The sequence below is a fragment of the Daucus carota genome, chromosome 3 (genome assembly GCF_001625215.2).
Source record: "Daucus carota subsp. sativus chromosome 3, DH1 v3.0, whole genome shotgun sequence".
NCBI lineage: Eukaryota > Viridiplantae > Streptophyta > Magnoliopsida > Apiales > Apiaceae > Daucus > Daucus carota.
This window is the reverse complement of record NC_030383.2, coordinates 14,412,600-14,432,432: the sequence shown is the minus strand read 5'-3', so window position 1 is coordinate 14,432,432 and position 19,833 is coordinate 14,412,600. Positions and strand designations below refer to the sequence as shown.

At 33.9% G+C, this 19,833-nt stretch overlaps 3 protein-coding genes and 1 non-coding gene across 5 annotated transcripts; 1 reads left to right on the top strand and 3 right to left on the bottom strand.

Annotated features, from left to right (window-relative positions):
* Positions 1-564: 564 nt before the first annotated feature.
* LOC108214695 (uncharacterized) lies at positions 565-5,668 on the bottom strand. Its single transcript, XM_017386842.2, has 5 exons — positions 5,306-5,668; positions 4,465-4,580; positions 2,593-2,698; positions 2,389-2,442; positions 565-884 (listed from the first exon to the last, which is right to left on the bottom strand). The coding sequence occupies exons 1-5, from the start codon at positions 5,624-5,626 to the stop codon at positions 726-728; spliced, it is 756 nt and encodes a 251-aa protein (XP_017242331.1). The 5' UTR covers positions 5,627-5,668; the 3' UTR covers positions 565-725.
* A 1,309-nt stretch (positions 5,669-6,977) lies between these two features.
* LOC108215454 (protein CURVATURE THYLAKOID 1D, chloroplastic) lies at positions 6,978-10,776 on the bottom strand. Its single transcript, XM_017387962.2, has 5 exons — positions 10,576-10,776; positions 9,630-9,892; positions 7,552-7,656; positions 7,366-7,437; positions 6,978-7,295 (listed from the first exon to the last, which is right to left on the bottom strand). The coding sequence occupies exons 1-5, from the start codon at positions 10,691-10,693 to the stop codon at positions 7,224-7,226; spliced, it is 630 nt and encodes a 209-aa protein (XP_017243451.1). The 5' UTR covers positions 10,694-10,776; the 3' UTR covers positions 6,978-7,223.
* Positions 8,683-8,762, bottom strand: LOC135151870 (small nucleolar RNA snoR128). The gene has a single exon (XR_010290778.1). It is a non-coding gene; the product is annotated as a small nucleolar RNA snoR128 (small nucleolar RNA).
* A 1,345-nt stretch (positions 10,777-12,121) lies between the features above and the next one.
* On the top strand, positions 12,122-18,156 carry LOC108210660 (probable magnesium transporter NIPA6). Of its 2 annotated transcripts, none has more exons than XM_017382041.2 (9): positions 12,122-12,552; positions 14,182-14,238; positions 14,331-14,421; positions 14,533-14,693; positions 14,784-14,911; positions 15,985-16,122; positions 17,476-17,568; positions 17,659-17,773; positions 17,857-18,156. In XM_017382041.2, the coding sequence occupies exons 1-9, from the start codon at positions 12,432-12,434 to the stop codon at positions 17,985-17,987; spliced, it is 1,035 nt and encodes a 344-aa protein (XP_017237530.1). In that variant the 5' UTR covers positions 12,122-12,431; the 3' UTR covers positions 17,988-18,156. The 2 variants fall into 2 exon arrangements, with proteins under 2 accessions (XP_017237530.1, XP_063946450.1); XM_064090380.1 differs by having other exon boundaries at positions 12,150-12,552; positions 14,177-14,238.
* The last annotated feature ends 1,677 nt before the right edge of the window (positions 18,157-19,833 follow it).

Here is a 19,833-nt window from a genome sequence, read left to right as displayed (position 1 = left end):
GATAAGCGTTATATTCATTAGACTGGGTACAGATATTGCATGGATCAATTAAAGCCCTTCAACAAATCTCAAGTATTGTCGGAACTAAATAAGTGTAGCACCTATGGTCTGTAGAGATCGAGATAGTAAAGAAAACAACCCGCTTATATCATTCATTAGACAAGGTGCAGATATTGTACGGATCAATTAAAGCCCTTCAACAAATCTCAAGTATTGTCGAACTAAGTGTAGCACCTGTAGAGACCGAGATAGTAAAGAAAACAACCCGCTCTAGATATCATTGTTGTATTGAACTTATAAAATTATATAAATATGATTGGTACTCAAATTATGAAAGATCAAAGAGATTTGAGAGGTTCCGGTGTGTGAAATGAACATGCCTTGTTGAGTGTTTCTAAGTGCCTATTTATTTTGATATAATCCACAATATATTGGCATTCTTTCACCACCTCCAACCCAATATATAACTACCAATATATGACATGTTAATAATACTAATCAATATCATGACAACACGATTAGTCACTTGCAAATACTAATTGTCTTTGATTTGAAATTAATTCATGTACTTAATTCTATATTTCTTTTTATTTCACTTGTTAAAGAGAGTCAAATAAGACATACCAATATTCAAGCACCCAAATATATGTGCAACTAACAGTAGCTGTGTCCACCTCTCCATGGAGCCATGGTCGAGGACTAAATTTTAGTAGCTTTAAGTTGTATCAACGCTTGTAAAACACAATATCTTGACTACAATTAGTTCTGACAGTTTCTTCCAAATCCTCAGCCCGGTCAAAGTCAACTTTGAATGTCACCATTGTAGTATCATCTTTTCCTGTATCATAATTCTGCTCTATGTCCTCAACTTGAAAATGTTGCAGCTGCAGATAAGCAAGAACTGGGTAAACTTGTGCTGTCCAATTTATAATATTGATATTAGATCTAGTTAATTAACTTGTTGAAATTTACTTTACTATGATCTCTAAAAATGAAGGAATAGATAAATTTAAGCAACTTCATGGTTTTCTCAACAAACACAGACTTTATAGTGATCTTTGAAGGAATAAAGAATAGAGTAAATTTCAAAGGTGTGGCTGGATTTTACACCAATTTTCATATTTGTGGCTGAACTTTAAAAATAACAAAAATGTGGCTGACATTTGACTCCGCCTTTTAATTTGTTGGCTGCCGTTACGGCCGTTAGTTTTCAGCCTTTAACTTAATTAAAAAACAACAACTGAGTGGGGTATATACATGAAAACAGACATTTTATAATCTAGAGAAATGAAAAGGTGAAAATCACTCTGGAATCTACTTTTGTATGTGTGTTGTGCGTGTGTATTGTTGCTAATGGGTTAGTCTGCGTTGGTGGCGGCTTGCCGCCTGTCATAGTGGTCGCAGCAAAAGCGACGGAGAAGGGGGCCACACTAACAGGTGAAAGAAGGGTGGAGGCTGAATTAGTTACGGCGGCAGGGAGGCTGGGTTGGTTTGTGGATCCGTTGGTGGTGTAATGGAAACATGGACGCCGGAATTGATGGTATCGGTGTTGGCAGCGTAAGGAGGGTGAACAGAAAGGAAGAGCCGAAGGCATAAGAGGAGGAGACTGGACGCCGGGAGTGGGTTAATACAAGAAGATAAAGCAGAGTTGCTGCTGGGGTCGAAGTAGATGGGTTTGATGAGAGAAAGAAGTGGTATCGACTATAATTGTGAAAGGTGGCAGTGGTGGTGCCGCAGTCATGTTCACATCTATAAATTTCTAATTATCCTTACCTAAAATACATAAATACCTTGCTCCGTTAACATCTGTTAGGGTTGATTTAACGGCCGCCAACAAATTGAAAGGCATAGTGAAATGTCAGCCACATTTTTGCTATTTTTAAAGTCCGGCCACAATATTGCAAATCGGTGTTAACTTTAGCCACATCTCTGTAATTTACTCTAAAGAATAAATCGATTTAAGCACCCTAATGGTTTTCTCAAAGAATACAGGAACTGTGCTACTTAATTGTTTTGCTGTGCTCTTGGCAGCAAAGTATCTTAAAGGGAAAATACTAATCTTTATCACATGTTACGTACGTAGATCCATCTAACATACATTAATTCCAGTCAAAAGAAATCTTTTAGAAATTCAAGCTTTCGAATGTTCATTTATTTCAAACTATGGAAAACATGAACATTGGAACTATATGATATAATCTTTAACAGTAGCATGAAACTTGAGAATAACATTCTAAAGCTTAGACGCATCCATGGTCATGCACTCTCGTTGGTTGTGATAGTTTAAACTTTGGAGACCTTTTCCATGACCATTGTCATTGTGTAATTATAGTAACATTTAAAGCATTAACCAAACTAGTTATAACTATGTAAAATAAACCATTATACCTGATGATACAAAACCCCCAAAAGGTCATATGTCACCTCCAAACCCATTGGAATCTACAATAGGATAGCAAAATATGTCAGAAAGATCTCAATCCTGCAACAGTTAATTAAAATAAAATCTGCCAGACTGCAGAATGTAATCAAATATAAAAAAACTCTCAATATTAAAACAGCTTCAACATGAAATCATGATCTGTACGTTACTTTAGATTTGACAAGGCAAGTTGGGGCACTTCTCAAGCATTCTGATGCTACTCCTCCATAAGCCCTAACTAATCCTCCAGTGCCGAGTTTAATACCTCCAAAATACCTAAACACATAATAGAAAGATATAGTTTCTTATTTTGGAAAAAAAAAGACTTGTGGCCTCTATCTAATATATTGAGACCCTTTAATTCAGGAAGGGGAAACCAAGAATACAAGAAAATATAAGTTAATCATCAAACAAAAACAACTCCATTCTCAGACAAGTCTTAAAACAGATAATTTTTTTAAACCTTTGGAACAATAGACCCGAGCAGCCACCCCAAACTCAAAATCAGTACAGCACACAACCACCGAACCAAAAACATCCTCAAAATTCTGTCATTTTTTAATTATTATGCATCTGGTGTGTGCCCTTCTGATATTCCTCATATATATTGCAAGATGGGAAGTCTGATGTAAAAGATTTGTTCTTTCCACCATGCTTATTAAGTCGCCAAGTCGAGCCTCGGCGCCCGGGTACCTTGGAATCGACTAGTCGACAAGTCGCCCGACTAGTCGAAATAAGTCGTCAAGTCGTAATATACATAAATAAATATATATATTTATTTAGTTATAGTCATCATTAGGAATATGGTCTTCATCTTCTCCCCATCCATCATCAATATCATATCATTAGTGTCGAATTAGTGTCAAGTCGATAAAACATGTTTATGTTAGGATGCTGATCAGGCAGCAGATGGTGTTTAGAAACAGGGCAGGTATAAGCAGGGTAAGTAACTATTTAGAAAACAGCGCGACACAGCATGCAGAGCAAAGAGCATGAAGTGAAGCTGCTGTCCATGATATTTTTTTTATTAAATATGAATTAAAAATAATTAAAAAAATAATTAAAAAATAATCATCAAACGTTTTTCAATAAAACTGGACTTAATAAAATAAATAAAACTATAACGTAATTTTTAAAAATAAAAGATGAAAAAAATATGAATAAAAATTAATTAATATTAATTTTTAAAAATAAAAGATGAAAAAAATATGAATAAAAATTAATTAATATTAAATAAAAAATAATTATTAAAACGTTTTTAATATAATTAAAATGGATAAAAAATAAATAGCTTTTCAGAATTAATTTTGAAAAGTAAAAGATTAAAAAAAATTATTAAAACGTTTTAAATAAAATTAGAATTTAGAATTCTGAAAGGAAAAAGATTAAAAAAAATCAAAACAGATTAAAAAAAAAGTACATGTACTGCCCACAGGTGTAGTACTTGTACGACTTCCACATGACCCATAACCCAGAGTATATACACACACGATGTGTGTGTACATACGAGCCTCGGGAGATTAAAAATGAAAAAGAAGCGGAGTGAAAACTGAGAAGAAAGAGGAGGAGAGAGAGAGGGGAGAGATGGAGAGGAAGCTTACTCGCGCTGCTGTGCTCCGCCGCTAGTAGTTTCAGATGAAGTTTCAAGGTAAGTATAGGGTTAAAAAAACCTAATTGGGTCGGGTTTTACTTTGATTGGACCGGTCCGTACCGGGTCGGGTCGGGTTTGACCCATGGTCGACTTTTCTTCCACTAGTCGTCGACTAGTCGTCGACTCAATAACCATGCTTTCCACTGAGACTCAAACCACTACCTCTACTTATCAGAGAGTAACTAAACCAAATTTATAAACCAAAGAAAGAGAGTATTATTCAACAATACAGGCTTTTACACTAACAAGTTTATAATTCAATACTACTATCACCACATATGAGGAAGTAACTTCTGAAGTTGACAAGGAACTTCATGTTAAGTTGGCAACATTTGAAATGACAGTTTGTTTACTGGTCAATTTAAGCATTTTAACGAGGCTAACCATGTACCTGATGACAACCACCATTACTCTATCTAATCCTGATGATTCAATGGCAGAATAGATGGGTTTGCCAGCTGTACCTGATGGTTCCCCATCATCATTGCTTCGGTATTGATCTCCAACCTGATATAAAATAGACAAAGACGGCTAAACCATTAAATAAACAAAAAGTTCTACACACTTGCATACATCAAGTGATCACAATTCATTCCACACGCCAACTGACTGATCAAATTGAAGCCAATTTAGCCCAAAAATAAATTACTTTCACTTCTAACTATCCAACTTTTTCGAATGAGACAACAGGCTTTTTTTCCTCTTCCAATCATCAATAGCAACATAAAAGCAGGTATGCGTAATGTATAAAGTATGGAGTACAACATACATCTCATATCCCTAAAATAAAAATAAAATAAAAAAATAAATTAAAAAAAAAACCTAAGCTCGACTCCAAAAAAATTGATTCGAGGTCATCTGATCACATGATAATTCTAAATACACATACAGTATAACTCTAGTATATTGACAAGCCGAATTCAGGGGGTGTCTGGAAGGTTCATAGAATTGCGAATCAAGGGTATAAAAACGGGAGTTAATGGGAATGGAAATGATAAGAAATCCCAAGGTACCAACCTAAGGAGAATGAGATTCTCATTCTAAGCAACTATATTTTTAATCAAAACACAACATCAAACAAGAGTTCCGAGTTAACCATCAACCAAACTTCCCTTCATTTATTTACATCAGCGGCGAATACCCATCTCCGCTTAATAACAAAATCGAAAAAATGAAGCCACCCATAAACGTAGGATTATTCAAATTCTTCAAAAAAGATTTAAGGGTAGTACCTTATATGCCCAACAATTGTGAGAGGCACGCGTTTGTCGAACCTGGGAGAGAAACGTAAGAGCGGACGAGTCATCGAAAAGAGGGGCAGCAATGGCTATGAATTTACTCTTCTTTATCTCCATTTGGTATCTGTGTTCTTGCTTAAGCGTGGTGAATTCACCAGGAGGAGGAGCTCTGTTTGACGATGAAGTGGCCATTGATCTACTTTTCTTCTTCTTATGAGGAAGCAGCACCAAACTTATAAAACTCAATCCATGAATGCTAATAAAATTACCACTCATAAGATTGAGCTTTTGGGTGTAGGATTTGGCAACTTTCATTTGCCTTTTGTTTCTTTCTTTTCCGGATTCTGCACTGTATATACAAAAGATATTGACGGTCGTATAATATCAAAATAAACTCCTTAAAAATATAAAATATGATTAATATAATATTTAAGACTTTTTATAAGAATAAATTTGCCTATATAACCTTTTATTTGTGATTATATATATCTATAAGATTGTTTAACTTATATTTTATTAATATATAATTATATGTAATTAGATATATATTAATGAATATATAATATCAATATTATATATATAAGACCCTATATAGGCAAGTGCTCAAATACAAACTCCTTAGTGTACAAACGTACAAACAATGATTGAACATAATCACTAAATCTACCAGGAGGGTCTGATGGAGAGATAAGGGGCTGAGTGGTGGTGCAGCGCGGCCGGCGGCAGCCGCGACGCCGGCGAAGGGCAGTGCTAGAAACACGATTGAGGGATAGAGACACGATTGAGGGAGATGAGAAAAGCAGTGGTGAATGTGTGTGTTTGTGTGTGTATAGCACTAATCAGTGAGGGAACAACCAGAGAGAGAGAGCCGCTAGCAGTGGTGGTGGTGGTGGGTGGTGATAGGTGGTGGGTGGTGGTGAGAGAGAGAGGCGTTGGGCAGTGGTGGTTGGTGGAGAGAGAGAGAGTGGCGCTGGGCAGACGTGGTGGTGGTGGGTGGGGTGGTCGTGGTGGTGGTGATTGGAGGTGATTGTGGTGGCGGTGGTGATGAATGTATGTATGTATTTGTTAAATTAAAATTTGCTAATCACTAAATATTATTGTTATAATCATTGGTTTGTACGTTTGTACAGTAAGGAGTTTGTACTGGAGTAAGACCTTATATATATATATTTATTTATATTGAAAGACCATAATGGTCTTTAAAAATATAAGATATATAAGACAATAAAGCACTTTCTATCAGTATACTGGAAACTAATCAATCGATTTCAATGCAATTTGATAAAAATCGGGTCAAAAATTAATTGATATAAAAATCGATTAAAAATCAGTCAAATTGATCCTTACTCAGTCAAAAAAAATAACCACTCAAATATTCACCATAATATTAAAATTCGTAAATTCTATCAAAAAAAATAATATTTTAAAACTAATCATATATACATAATTATATAATAAATATATATAATTACATTATAAACAATTTTAAATTAATTCCAATTTATAACCAATTTTCCAAATAATCACTAATCAGGTACCTCTATAGATTTGTTACTTTTACTTTTATAAGAATATTAAAGAAACACTTATCCCCTCCCAGTCACCCTTGAAGAAGTTCAGATGTTTTTTAAGTAGAAAAAAGCCAATGTATTGGTTGTTCCAATAGTACCACAACCTGGACAACGAAATAAATTATCCTCACAGAACAATGAACGTCAAAGTAACTTCAAACATTGAGCAAAACTCGTTTGTTCATGGGCTAAACAAAGCGCTAAATGTATCTTCCTCAGTCTGATCATGCATAGAACTGGCTACAGAAACTCTGAAATATTTGACTAATGACCTCATATCATACCTAGCTAAGATGGTACCATCAAAATTCTAAAACTTAAACATGCACTCGCAACACAATTTAATCGTCAATTGAACCTAAAACCTCTTGCTTTATCTCTTCAAATTTTGCAACCAATTCATCTCTGTTTTTCTGCAAAATGTATAAATCACTTGTCAGCAAAAGAAAAATTTTGGTAGAGCTTAAATATTATGAATTATACCTTAAAGAGTAAGTAACGGGTTGCAAACCAGAGCGAGTACCCAAGACCTATAACTTCCATCAACTTAGGAAACTGGATTTGTTAAAAAAAATGTAGCATCAAATTAATTGTGAAAATTGAAACAAAACAGAAGGCTTCACCGAATAAAGTTTAGTCTGCTTAAGCCAGAATAATTTAAAATTTTACCACAGGAATAGAATCAATGGATACAACAACAGCAGAGGTAAGCCAGAGTGTGATTAGGCTACCGACGCCATATACCAGCAGTGGATATGGACTATCCAACTCTAACTGCAAGACACAAAGTTAATGATTATAGTGGACATGAGCTATGGAAATGGAATCTATTAAATGAATATAACTTTCACCTCTCTTCGTGGAAATTTAAAGATAGAATTGTAGAAAGCATATTTGTTTATAACTTATAAACTTACACTTTACACATGTCTAGGAAAGTTTCAGTAATGAATACTAATATCCACTTGAAATATTTGACCTCCACAAAAGATGAGGAAAGTCTCCTTATCATACCTTAAAATTATCTAAACAAAAAGCACTTCAATCAAGAAACTCATCTAAAAATTAAGTCAGCTGGCTAAAATAATATCACCAATGTAGCATAAAGCAGTTTTTAATTATTGACTGCTAAAAGGAATAGTTTCCAGCGTTGAGTAACTCAAACAGTATCATTCATCATCATACAAGTGTAGAGTGTAGAGTTAGGCAGATAATATGTGCTTCAATCATTAAACTGACTTCAGATATATTTAACTTTACCTTAGAGCAAAAGAAAGGGTAGAATAGAGTAAAAAATTGTATTACACAATTGATAAGCACTTTCATTTTAGCAATAAAATAGATTATGGATGACTATAAGAAAAAATATTTAATCACTTTGTTACCAAACCAGATAAACCAAAATCCTGTTGACCGTACTTTACCGAGCCTTACACCTCGACATCTGTCAAGCATTCACTATAAGAACACCTGAATCTATTGGTTAACTCGTTCACAACTAACGTTGAAATAGAGAAAAGAAAGCTAAAGAAATGACAGATTACCAACAGGGTATAACTCAAAGAAACCGCCGTTTAAAATTCAGAAATATATGCTCCTTACTTGTAAATCTATATGACGAACTCATATGCTTCTTGTCGTGTCATCTATAGATTAGAAATTTGTTAAATTTTTTGTTAAGTGTGAAGAACTGAAGATAATGTACATTCACAAATGTACAGACAAAAGTTTTTGAGGAGGAAGATATGACCCAATATCTCCATAATGTTGAAAAAAAGCTCATAGAGCATAATGAATAGGTTGCTCAGGTAACCGCTCAGGATTGACTTAATAGTCAATTTTCATCAAGTACTTTCAATAAGTAACATTCATCATAGCAACCAGTAATCCATAATGTCGTTGGCATGATACTTAACCCAAGTAATAAAAATATATGAATGAGCACGAAGGGTACTTGTTAATAGTAAAGAGCAGCTTAAAGGCTAAGAAATTTTTTTACCACTGCCATGGCAACGGTTCTTGTAAAAAGAGGTAATTTCCACAGAGTGAAACTCCTTGGGAGTTGGCAGCGATTTCCCTTCTTAATTACCCAAGGAAAAGAACTAAAGTGCACAAATGATATAGTTAGTATCAACCTGCCTCCTCTTTAAATAAATGAAGGCAAAAACCACAGGCATTGTTGATAACGCACACATATAGATATTATATAAGGTATGGAGATTTGGTCACTTGAAAAACCTTCTTTCCAGGTTCACATTAAAACTACATAGCTGCAATCAAATTACCTCATTTAAAAAAAGTATATATGCAAGTCCATCTGCACGACTGCACATTTTAATATTAGTTATTTTTTAAAAGAAGCTTAGCTTTGATCCTCTCCCTTTTTACATCAAATACAAATAGCATGCATTAACTCCGCTACTGTCATGTTGCCTTGCTTGACATTGAAAAGTTGTTAAGAGTTCATCCACGTCGTCTATTATCAGTTAATGTAATCCATATGAAACCAACAAAAAGCCTCCGAAGACCCAAGTAAGCTTCAAATTCTCATGCTACTTTTAATTATTACATTTTCACATATACATGTTTGATGTACCAGTGGTTGTTTATATAATGTCAAGCATATTAAAAAGAATGCACATTTATCATAAACAGGGAGTAGATAATTGCAGTATATAGATATTTACTAAGGCAAACTGAAGACACTGAAAGAGAAAATAATTTGGAAGATAAAATAAGAGTTATACCCCGAGGTCAAGCTTATCTAAAATGTCAAATGGCTGAAACTGCTCATCCTTGAAAAATTCTTCGCTAGGCACTTGAGCTCCATCCGACTCGTTTTCAAAAGTTCGAACATACCCAGCTCCATATGACTCTTTCTGCTCATCCCTCTCAACATCCTCGATCATCACTACACCATCAGTTTCTTCTTTAACATACTGGGTTTCCCCACTAGAAGCTTCCTCTGAAGTTGTTGACTTTAGGGATGAATTGATAAGATGATGCCAAGCTAATCAGCAACATAAGAACTCTTGAGCAGTGTAATAAGTATTTATTCTTCTACCGTGATAATTAACCTTAAAAAAAACACTATAGCGGGTAGCACAAACAAAATAGGAAACAGAAACTTACATTTTCATTATACTCCAAATTACATGTTTCCAATTTGATAAAATAGTCCCGGCGTTAATAGGAAATGACAACAAACAAGAAGTAAAAATTGAACTTGTTAAATCCTTACTTACATTGGAAATTGAACTTTTTAAATCCTCACTTGGCACAGACATAGGGGGCATTTGGATCATGAGTGGGATCAGGAATCGAATGAAGGGTGTGAGAATGGGTATCCCAAAAGGAGTGTAAGGAATGATTTACCCTCCAAGTGGCATTGGGTTCCCATTCCATGTCACAAAATTGTTAATCCAAACACCAACACATGGGTGGTTCGAGGTTCCGATTCCTGTAAACCGGGCTCATTAACCATGAACCAAACGACTCCAATTTCACAAACAGTATCTTGAAGCTAACTCTCACCTCATTTCATGTAGAAAATCTCACCGTCATTTAATTCTAAACAGTCGGTGGCAAGAATAAGCAGATTATAGCAAAAAAGTAGAATAAAAATTGGCGGAATAAGCATGTGATTGAAATAGAATGAGGCAATTACATAATTATTTAGGCAGGGGCGGATACCTGGATAAGTGCGTTTGAAAGAGAGACCGGTGCGATTGAGATTGAGAGGCTTGGGAAGATGATGTGTGTTGAAATACAGAGGATGATTATAATTTACAACACTAGAAATCCTTGACATTTTTCTTCACCGTCTTAGCTCGATCCTCAGTTAGGGTTTTATATATCCTACTAGCACTTTTTTGCTCCATGTTGCCATTTCGATGTATAATATAATTTTATAATTTAGAATTTAGAATTATCATTTTTCGAAGGGGGGTGAGATTGTTTAAAATTTTTAATCTTGAAACATTTCATTGGGATCTTAAATTATTCTATAAAATCTGGTAATATTCAATCTGGATTTAAAATTATGTTTAAAATATGATGGTATTCGAGCACGATTTTTTTTTTAAATTCATTAATATCTTTTTTTGAAACAAAATTAATTAATATCTGATTGTATTCAAATGTTTAGGATATTTTTGAATTTAATAAAATAATGGATTTTGTGAGATTTCTCGGTGTATTTTAAGTTTTTTGAAATCCCACCAAAACAAATGAGATTTTGAAGAATTGTGCTTAAATCTCAGAGAAGCAGGGTGCTTAAATCCTAAAAATCAATATCAACCTTGTGACATTTTATTTTCAAAAAAAAAAAAAAAAAAACTCTGTGACATTTTATCAAAAATTTGTACAAAATCAAAATCACAAAAAATCTTTAGATTAAAAACAATTAATTAAAATCTCAATCGAATACCTTAAAATACATCGCACAACACAATCTAATGTTTTCTTTAAAATCAATATTGATATAAGAAAAACAAATTACAACCACGGTAATTCTTTTATCAAATGGGCATCATGAAATCTTAAAACTTCATCCTTTTCCTTACATTTTGATAATTTTTGAGTTTTCTTAGTTAGAAGACACCATAAATTTCATTTATAAAGACGGTGCAAATCAAAAGTTTCATGAAATAACTAGAGTTTGTTCACACCTTATTAATTAAAAAGATATTTTACAAATAATTCGGGAGACTCCTCTCTAAAAAAAGAGAACAAACCGCATGAATAAATTAAAAAAAATAAAAACAAACAAGTGTTAGAATTATATAAGTAAATCAAAGAAGAGTTAAACCGATTCGATTCGATTCGCGCGAGCCGAGCCGAATCACCCTCCCTATGTGTTATTCATTGATTCGCCGGCCGATCTGAGCCGATTCTAGTTGTTTATGGAGCGATTCATATTCGATTCGTTATGTTTAACGGTCCAAGTCGGACCGATTCAAACCCGTTGCAAATTGAATCTTAACAAATAAATTGATGATTCGATTTCGAATGAGCGGTTCGAAACCGCTCATTTGGCCAGCACTACCTATGTTACAACTTTGTTTCATAGTCAACCACGACTAAATTCTCCACGACCATTTCTACATTAGGCTAATCACCCAATTTTTGAATTTTAAACAATCTCAATTTAATATCATCAAATTTGAAAATATAATTTAAAATCATGATTGAATGTTACCGGTTAATCATTTATAATCAAGACCTCCGTGGATGCTCTTCTTAGTGATAAAGAGGTGGGGACGTGTGGATATAAATAATGTAGTATTCGGCGAATATTACCCCAACTCATGAGCAGCCCTGGCTGGACACACACATCACATTGCTCCTAGATTCATATATATATACAAACATACGCAATAGTACTTCCCAGGGAATCTGGGCTTCTGTGGATTGGTGAAAAGTTGAATTTGGCACTTTGTTTCTTCTTTTCGTATCGCCGTCTCATACGACGATTTGTTTATCCAATTCAGATGAAAAGTTCATTGACCAAAATTCATGAATTCTAGATTTGATTTATTATTGATATAATGTATAAAGAGAATTATTTAGGGTTTGGTCTTGCTGTTGCTTCGAGTGCCTTCATTGGATCCAGCTTCATCATCAAGAAGAAGGGTCTTCAACGCGCTGCTGCTTCTGGTTCTCATGCCGGCAAGTCTCTAACCTTTCCTCAATTTTTATTTTGTTTCTTTCATTTTCTTATGTGCATTTTTTAATCTATATACACTGTTAGTTTGGAGTCAGTATTTTCATGATTTTAGGAAATCTAACTCAACAAATCTAGCTTCCTTGTGTTGTTTTCGTGTTTGATAGTTACTGCCGGAGTGTAATCTTTTCTCTGGTTTATGTAATTGGAGACGTTCATATGTAAGGACTGGAACTATGTTCATATAGTTGGAGCCTTGAGAAAATTTTGATGTATTTTTTTTTGGATTAGCCGAAAGTTCTGTGACAAGTGTCCTAGTTCGTTGTTTCACAAGTGCTGGGATTTATGTTGCTCGATTCTATATGCTAAATTCTTCCACATGATATAGATTTAATTTCTCGTATATAAGTGGTGTGGTACGAATTTCCCTCCCTGGCCAAGGTAACCAATTATAATTGAGTCAATGGCAAATAATATTTGCCGCAACTGTAGAATAGTCTCTTGGATGGGACGTGGGAGGCTAGATCTGTTTTCTAACTTGTATAATCAAAAGGGCTGACTTCATATTTGAACCCAATGACTGCTGGCAAATGCATATCAGCTATTTTGGCTTAAGTGGTAGCTTAGTTTAAGGACGGGCATATGTAAATTTAGGGTCTTATTAATATTACTGAGAATTAAGTTGTTAATAAACTTCTAGGCAGATTGTACGAAGAACGTTTAAATGAAGTACAATTTTTGCCACAGTCAGTTCCTAACAAATGAAATTTAGGAAATGAATCACTACAACATTATCAGCAAAGAATTCCAGACATTAGATTGATTGTGATTGTCCCAATGTATCCAGAATGCTTCTGAATTTTACTTTTATCCTGTAACTACGGTCACTGTTGTTGGGTTTTGCTTCATAAAGCTGAATGTTAGAACTTAGACCTTACATGTATTTTGTTATTTTTAATCCTTTTAAAAGAGTAACTTTGTTATCCTTATCGGTATGTCACAAGACTAAATCAATCATATACAAATTTAAGTACCAGTAAGATAGAGTTTGATGTTGTATGACGACTAAACAAGTCAATAAAACATACATTAAGGAGTCTCGTACTCTCTGACTTTAAAATTTAGGTCTTAATGTTGTCTTAGTTTGTAATTTTTTTTCTGGGGAACTTGATAAAGTGTGGTCTGCATATCATTTTGGTATTATTATTAGTTATGGGTACCTGAATGAACTTGTAGTGTGTTTGGTGGGATGACTGAATCTTGATGAAAGGAATGAGATTTGAGCTATACCTTGGGTAGATGTACATAGTTATCATTCCTTCCTCCATCTCATTCGTAACAACCTATACTAAAGTTTAAACCCTCCGTTTTGAAATAGGAATCATCCATTCTCCCTCATACCCAGTTTCTTCCAAAATCCTGTCATAAAAAATTCGCACCAGCTCATTTCTTTATTCATTCCATTACATTCTCTCTGCTCTCCCCAACCTAACACAACATTAAAGTAGGAAATAGAGGCACCTAATTAGTTTTTTCAAGCCGATGAAAAGGTTTCAGGATTTGAGTTACATATTGCTTACTTTTGCGTGTTATTTTAATCTTCTATTTAATGGTGTACTCTTTTGCTAGATCAGGTGCTGGGGGATATGGGTATTTGCTAGAACCACTATGGTGGGTTGGCATGATCACTAGTAAGTATTTGTTATTTTATGTTGTTAAGCTTTAAAATCATTTCTGCAACACAGTGGAGTGGTCAACTGACTACTGTAAATTTTTTCCCCAGTGATTGTTGGAGAGTTTGCAAATTTTGTAGCCTACATTTATGCTCCTGCTGTTCTTGTGACACCACTTGGGGCGCTAAGTATAATTGTTAGGTGATTCTACTTTAACAGCTTGACTCCCTTTTGCAAGAGAAGAAATGAAACGATAATCTATCATCATTTTGTTTTACCTACCAGTAAAATATCTTGTTATTTTATGCACAGTGCTATTTTAGCACATTTCTTGCTAAAAGAGAAATTACGGAAAATGGGAATACTGGGATGTGCCTTGTGTGTGATTGGATCTACCATTATCGTTCTTCATGCACCTGGTGAACATAGCATTTCTTCAGTGGATGAAATTTGGGCATTAGCAACACAACCAGGTGAAGTGGTAGAATTTGATTGTCCTTTTGGTTTATTTTTCATTCAAAACACAATAGTTTTGACTTGATTTTCTTTGATTTTTGGTGCAGCTTTTCTTATTTATACAGCCTTAGCAATAGCTGTGGTACTGGTTCTTGTGCTGTATTGTGAGTCGCGCTATGGGCAGACAAACATGATGATTTATATTGGTGTATGCTCCATAAATGGATCTTTGACGGTTAGTAATATTGTACATCTTTTTCCTAATAGAAGTTATAATATAGAAACAGAGTATACATCTCCATACAAGTTTTAATCTTTGATTTATGTTAATGCCTTAGTGTAATGATCAAGGACAAGATCATAGTATTAGATTCAAATATACCATAGTGCCATGGTGAATGAGACATTACGTTATTAGGTAAATGATTGATATATTTCTTGAAAATTGTACAATGATTACGTACTCGGGTCAAAATAATTTCCAGCAGCTTACATTTTCATAAGCATTTTAATTGGGTTCATAATAAGGATGGATCCATACATATTAAGAGTTATCACAAAAATAAAGATACAAATGTATGCTAATCAATTCCTGAAAAAATAGAATATGCAGATACATAAAAAATTACAAAGATCAATGTTATTCGAACTTTCAAAGCATGATTGGCTTTAATTTCCTTACCAATTGAACTAAAACAAAATGTGACAAAACATATATTGTATGGTATATTAATGTATTAATACAAAATTTAAAGGGCTCTTGCCTCTATGTAACTAAAACCTATGTTACCCCGACCCTCCATTTTGTCTGAAGTACCCGTGTCGGACACTCAATACTCGGACATGGGTATGGACACTCCGAGACTTATTTTAGGTCAAAAACATATAAAATTTTCAGAATGCCGAGTCCAACAATCGGACATGTATCCATGTTGGACACTTTAGCTGACCAAGAGAATCATCTAATTTTGGTGTTTGGTAGTTAGCGGATTGAAATAACGATTTAGACTCAGAAAACTAATTTTAAAAAAGCTACTTTGAGGAGTTTTTCAATTAGAGGTTTGATATGGGTCTATTTAAGATGCAAAAAGCAAAGTAAGTAGCTATTTATCAAACAGTTTCATACAAAACATCTAATTTAATCCCCCAGTCAAAACGGCTACCGCAATCAGCTGGTCAAAACACCTCGTTCAATCCGCTGACCGCTGATTGCCATTAGTATAGTGATGTATTAGCTTATTTACCCATAATAATATTAAGTTGTTATTGTGTTGGCTTGATGCAAACCTTTTTTCATTCTATTTGCAGGTAATGAGTATTAAAGCAATAGGCATTGCCATAAAACTTACATTCGAGGGTTCAAGCCAAGTAGCACACTTCCAAACATGGATATTTGTGATGGTTGCTGTTTCATGTATAATCACTCAGTTGAATTACTTAAATAAGGTTTGTGGCCTTCTTTTTTTTGCTTATTATCACTTATCAGTGACTTATGTTTATATGTTAAATTAACTTGTGGCAGTAGAACACTACATAATGAACAGGCGCCCAACCGTTAACAAACTTGAGCAGTTTAAACTTTTCTTTACAAGTTAAATACATTTTTTAGGTAACTAAGTTGTTTATGCCCCCCCTCCCCCCCTCAAAATAAAAAGAAGATAAACGATCAAATTCTTACAAGTTCCCAGTAACAAGAAATTGCATTTCAGTCTTTCAAAAAAAAGAAAAAGTGAAGCATGTGATATAGTTATAGAAAAAGCATTTGTTTCATAAAGATTTATGCAGGGGCTTGATACTTGGTCAAACAACAAGTGTCAAGATATATGCTGTTGAAGTAATTTTTAGATTATGTTTCTTTGTGTGCACTATGTCCTTGCATACAATATTTTCTTCACATCCATCCAATATATATGTCTGTCTGCTTCTTTTGATTTGAATGTGTTATGACCTTTTTCTTTTCGAATTCTGTGTGCTAGGTAATATTTAGTGATCTCACTGTGACACATAACTATTGGATGTCTTTTATATTTGAGATCTGACATAATATTGTTTTCTAAATATGCTCATCCATTGTTCATTAAAAATTACTGTGCAGTAGACATCAGCACTAGCTTTTCTAGAACAGAGAAAGATCTGTTGGGGATGTGGTTCTTGCTAAGAGTTTGACAAACAATTAATCTTTCAATTAAGAAATTTCTTGTTTTTGTTACTATTTGATTAGGAAGAAAATTCTTATAACTGTGGGGATTAGTGGTCATACGGGACTTTGACTTCTTTCTCTTCACTTTTTCATAAGTAAATTTCCCTAGATAATATTGCCAAAAATAGTACCCTCTTCTGCAATATAGTATATCTTGTTCTTATTATAAATTGAGAACTCTTTGGACATCATGTAGAGAAAAACCTACAGTGATTAGTATCGTCATCAAAAGCACCAGAAGATTAGCAACGGAAAATACTGCCTCAATTTCTATTATCTTATATTGACATCTGTTGCAGCTGCCTAAATGAACAGGGTTCAGTACAACTGAACAGGAAAATTCACAAAGTCAGTCCTAGATATTCCTTGTTTATATTCCTTGATAGACGCTGAGTAAAATAGACTTTTTTTTTGAAGTGAGTAAAATAGACTTAACTAATACTGTACATAACAACTTATAATTAAAAATTTGCAGATCATCCTAAAGTCAATTTTCTTTCTTAATCATGTTTATTGTGGTGGTAAACATATTCTATCCAATCTTAATAATTTTAGTGCGGTGTTAGATAACTTATGCCTGAGTTTTTTGTTTCTTCCAGGCTCTGGACACATTCAATACTTCAGTTGTTTCACCAATCTACTATGCGATGTTCACATCATTCACAATTTTGGCCAGCGCAATAATGTTCAAGGCATGTTAGATAATCACATATATTTACTTAGAGAATGAAATTGCTTTAACCGTAACAAGCTCACCTTTACTTTTTTGTTTCATAATAAAGGATTGGTCCGGTCAGAATGCTAGCGACATTATTTCAGTTCTTTGTGGGTTTGGAACGGTGCTTTTAGGTGTTGCAGTTTTGCATAATACTAGAGAACCAGTCCCGCCTCCTTCAGGTTCTGGCCACACTATCACATCTCTTATTTTTTTAATAGATAACCATTAATAGTTTGATTTTAATACTTTGAGTGACTTCCAGATTTATACACATCACTTTCTCCTCAATTCTCATGGCTTGTTCATGCAAATGGTGAAATATGGAAGCCGACAGACAATGACGAGTTGCACCATGAATTTATTGGTGTGATTAGACCAGATTATTTTAAATGAAGTTTATCTGGAAGATGCAGTCATTTTTGTGAAGACCTAGGTATATTGTCAGTGTGTCATATACTCCAGGGAGTGGAGATTACATATATGTTTATTTAGATCGTATAGCTTATTATTCGTGGTGTAAATTTACAGCCCATTTTTTATCCATAATTTTTTAGTCATTCTACATCCAGGGCTTCATGACAGTACATGAATTAGATATACAATCATGACAAGCTTATACCTTCGTCCAATAACTTCCGGTAGATCTGTAATTTGGAGAAAATCAAGTGAAGTCCAATTTGGGCAGGGCTTAAAATTCGATCCTGAATATGCAGATGAGCAGTCATATATCTGCTCGTTAGGTATTATAGAATCTTACTTAAGCTGGTTCATGACTGTTTTAGCAGAGTTAGTTTTATGGTAAGTTGGGGAGTTTCTGGTTTTTTTCTCGTCAGAGTCACATAATCACGAAAAAAAAAGTTGACAAGTGAAGTAGTAATTGGGGCTGTTTGGGTGACTTAAAATAAGTGTTTCTTGCTTACAAAAATAAAAGAAGTGAAGTAGAAGTTTAAAGTTAGTTAAGATATTAAAATGTTTAGGAAAAAAAAGTAAAATTCATTAAACAGAAGCTAACAATTATGACTTTTTATAAGTGATGCGACTTTTTATAAGTGATGCAAGTGGGCTCAAAAGCCCCACCCAAACACCTGCATGGTTGTTGTCATGCATATATGAGCCATTGCTTCAGTTTTTTTTTTTTTTTTTTTTGAAATAATGAGCCATTGCTTCAGTTATAATTATTGTTCAGAATTGAAATAATTAAATTTGCCGTTTAGAACTGAAACTTTTACGAGACATTGACAACTAATACAAAGATAACTAAAAATTTGATATTTACCAAAATGTATATTACATCAATTTTATAAAGACTTCATGTTGAAAAATGTGCTGCCTTTCAAATACAGCCAACTTTTTCAATTTCGTATTTACTGAAAGAAAATTTAAATTAGTAAAAAAATAAAAAAAGTTATTTATTAAAATAAAGGTTTTAATGACAAAATAGACAATATTTTTTTAGTTTTCAATATTTGAAGTACTTTGACTAGATAGTTAAAAATATTATTTTCAAAATTTATATTTTGTGAATAAAAATAAGTTATTAAAATTTTGTAAGTTTAAATGTAAAGACAACCCTATCTGTTACATAGGGATGATAACTCAACAATAGAACAGGACAAGTAAATAACACTACGCCTGCACCGAAATCGGAAGATACGAAGACAAAGGTTTAAGAAGCCATCTACAGTCTTGAAGGAATAAGTTCACTGGAAGAAGTTCATTAATATGTTCATGCCTCAGTGAAGAATAAAGATTGAAGTATTCAAGATTGTGGAAGCAATGAAGATGTTGTCCAAGTACTCGAAAGATTTCAGTGCAACCCCTGAAGCAAGATATTTCAGGATATCTTGGTTGGTTATTTATAATCAACAAATTGAAGCAATACTCAAGTCTGGTGTGACTGATTAAGTATGTACTCAAGAAAAGAAGACGGAGAATTAATTCTGTATTAGTCGTTCGTGAACCAGACCAGTGCACAGGACGTCAGTACGTGTGAATTGGATTCGAAGAATTCAGTCAAGGATCACTTAATCAAGTCAAGGCAAAGCATCCTCCAAATTGATTAGTAAATACTTATACGTATATATGTAACACACACACATATATATATATATGTATAAGTGTACTAGCCCGTTCTATTTTTGGAACAAGGAAGATTTTACACTTAAATCTTTCCTTGCGCCAAAATGGAACAAGGAAGGATTTAGTACTTAAATCTTTCCTTGCGCCAAAATGGAACAAG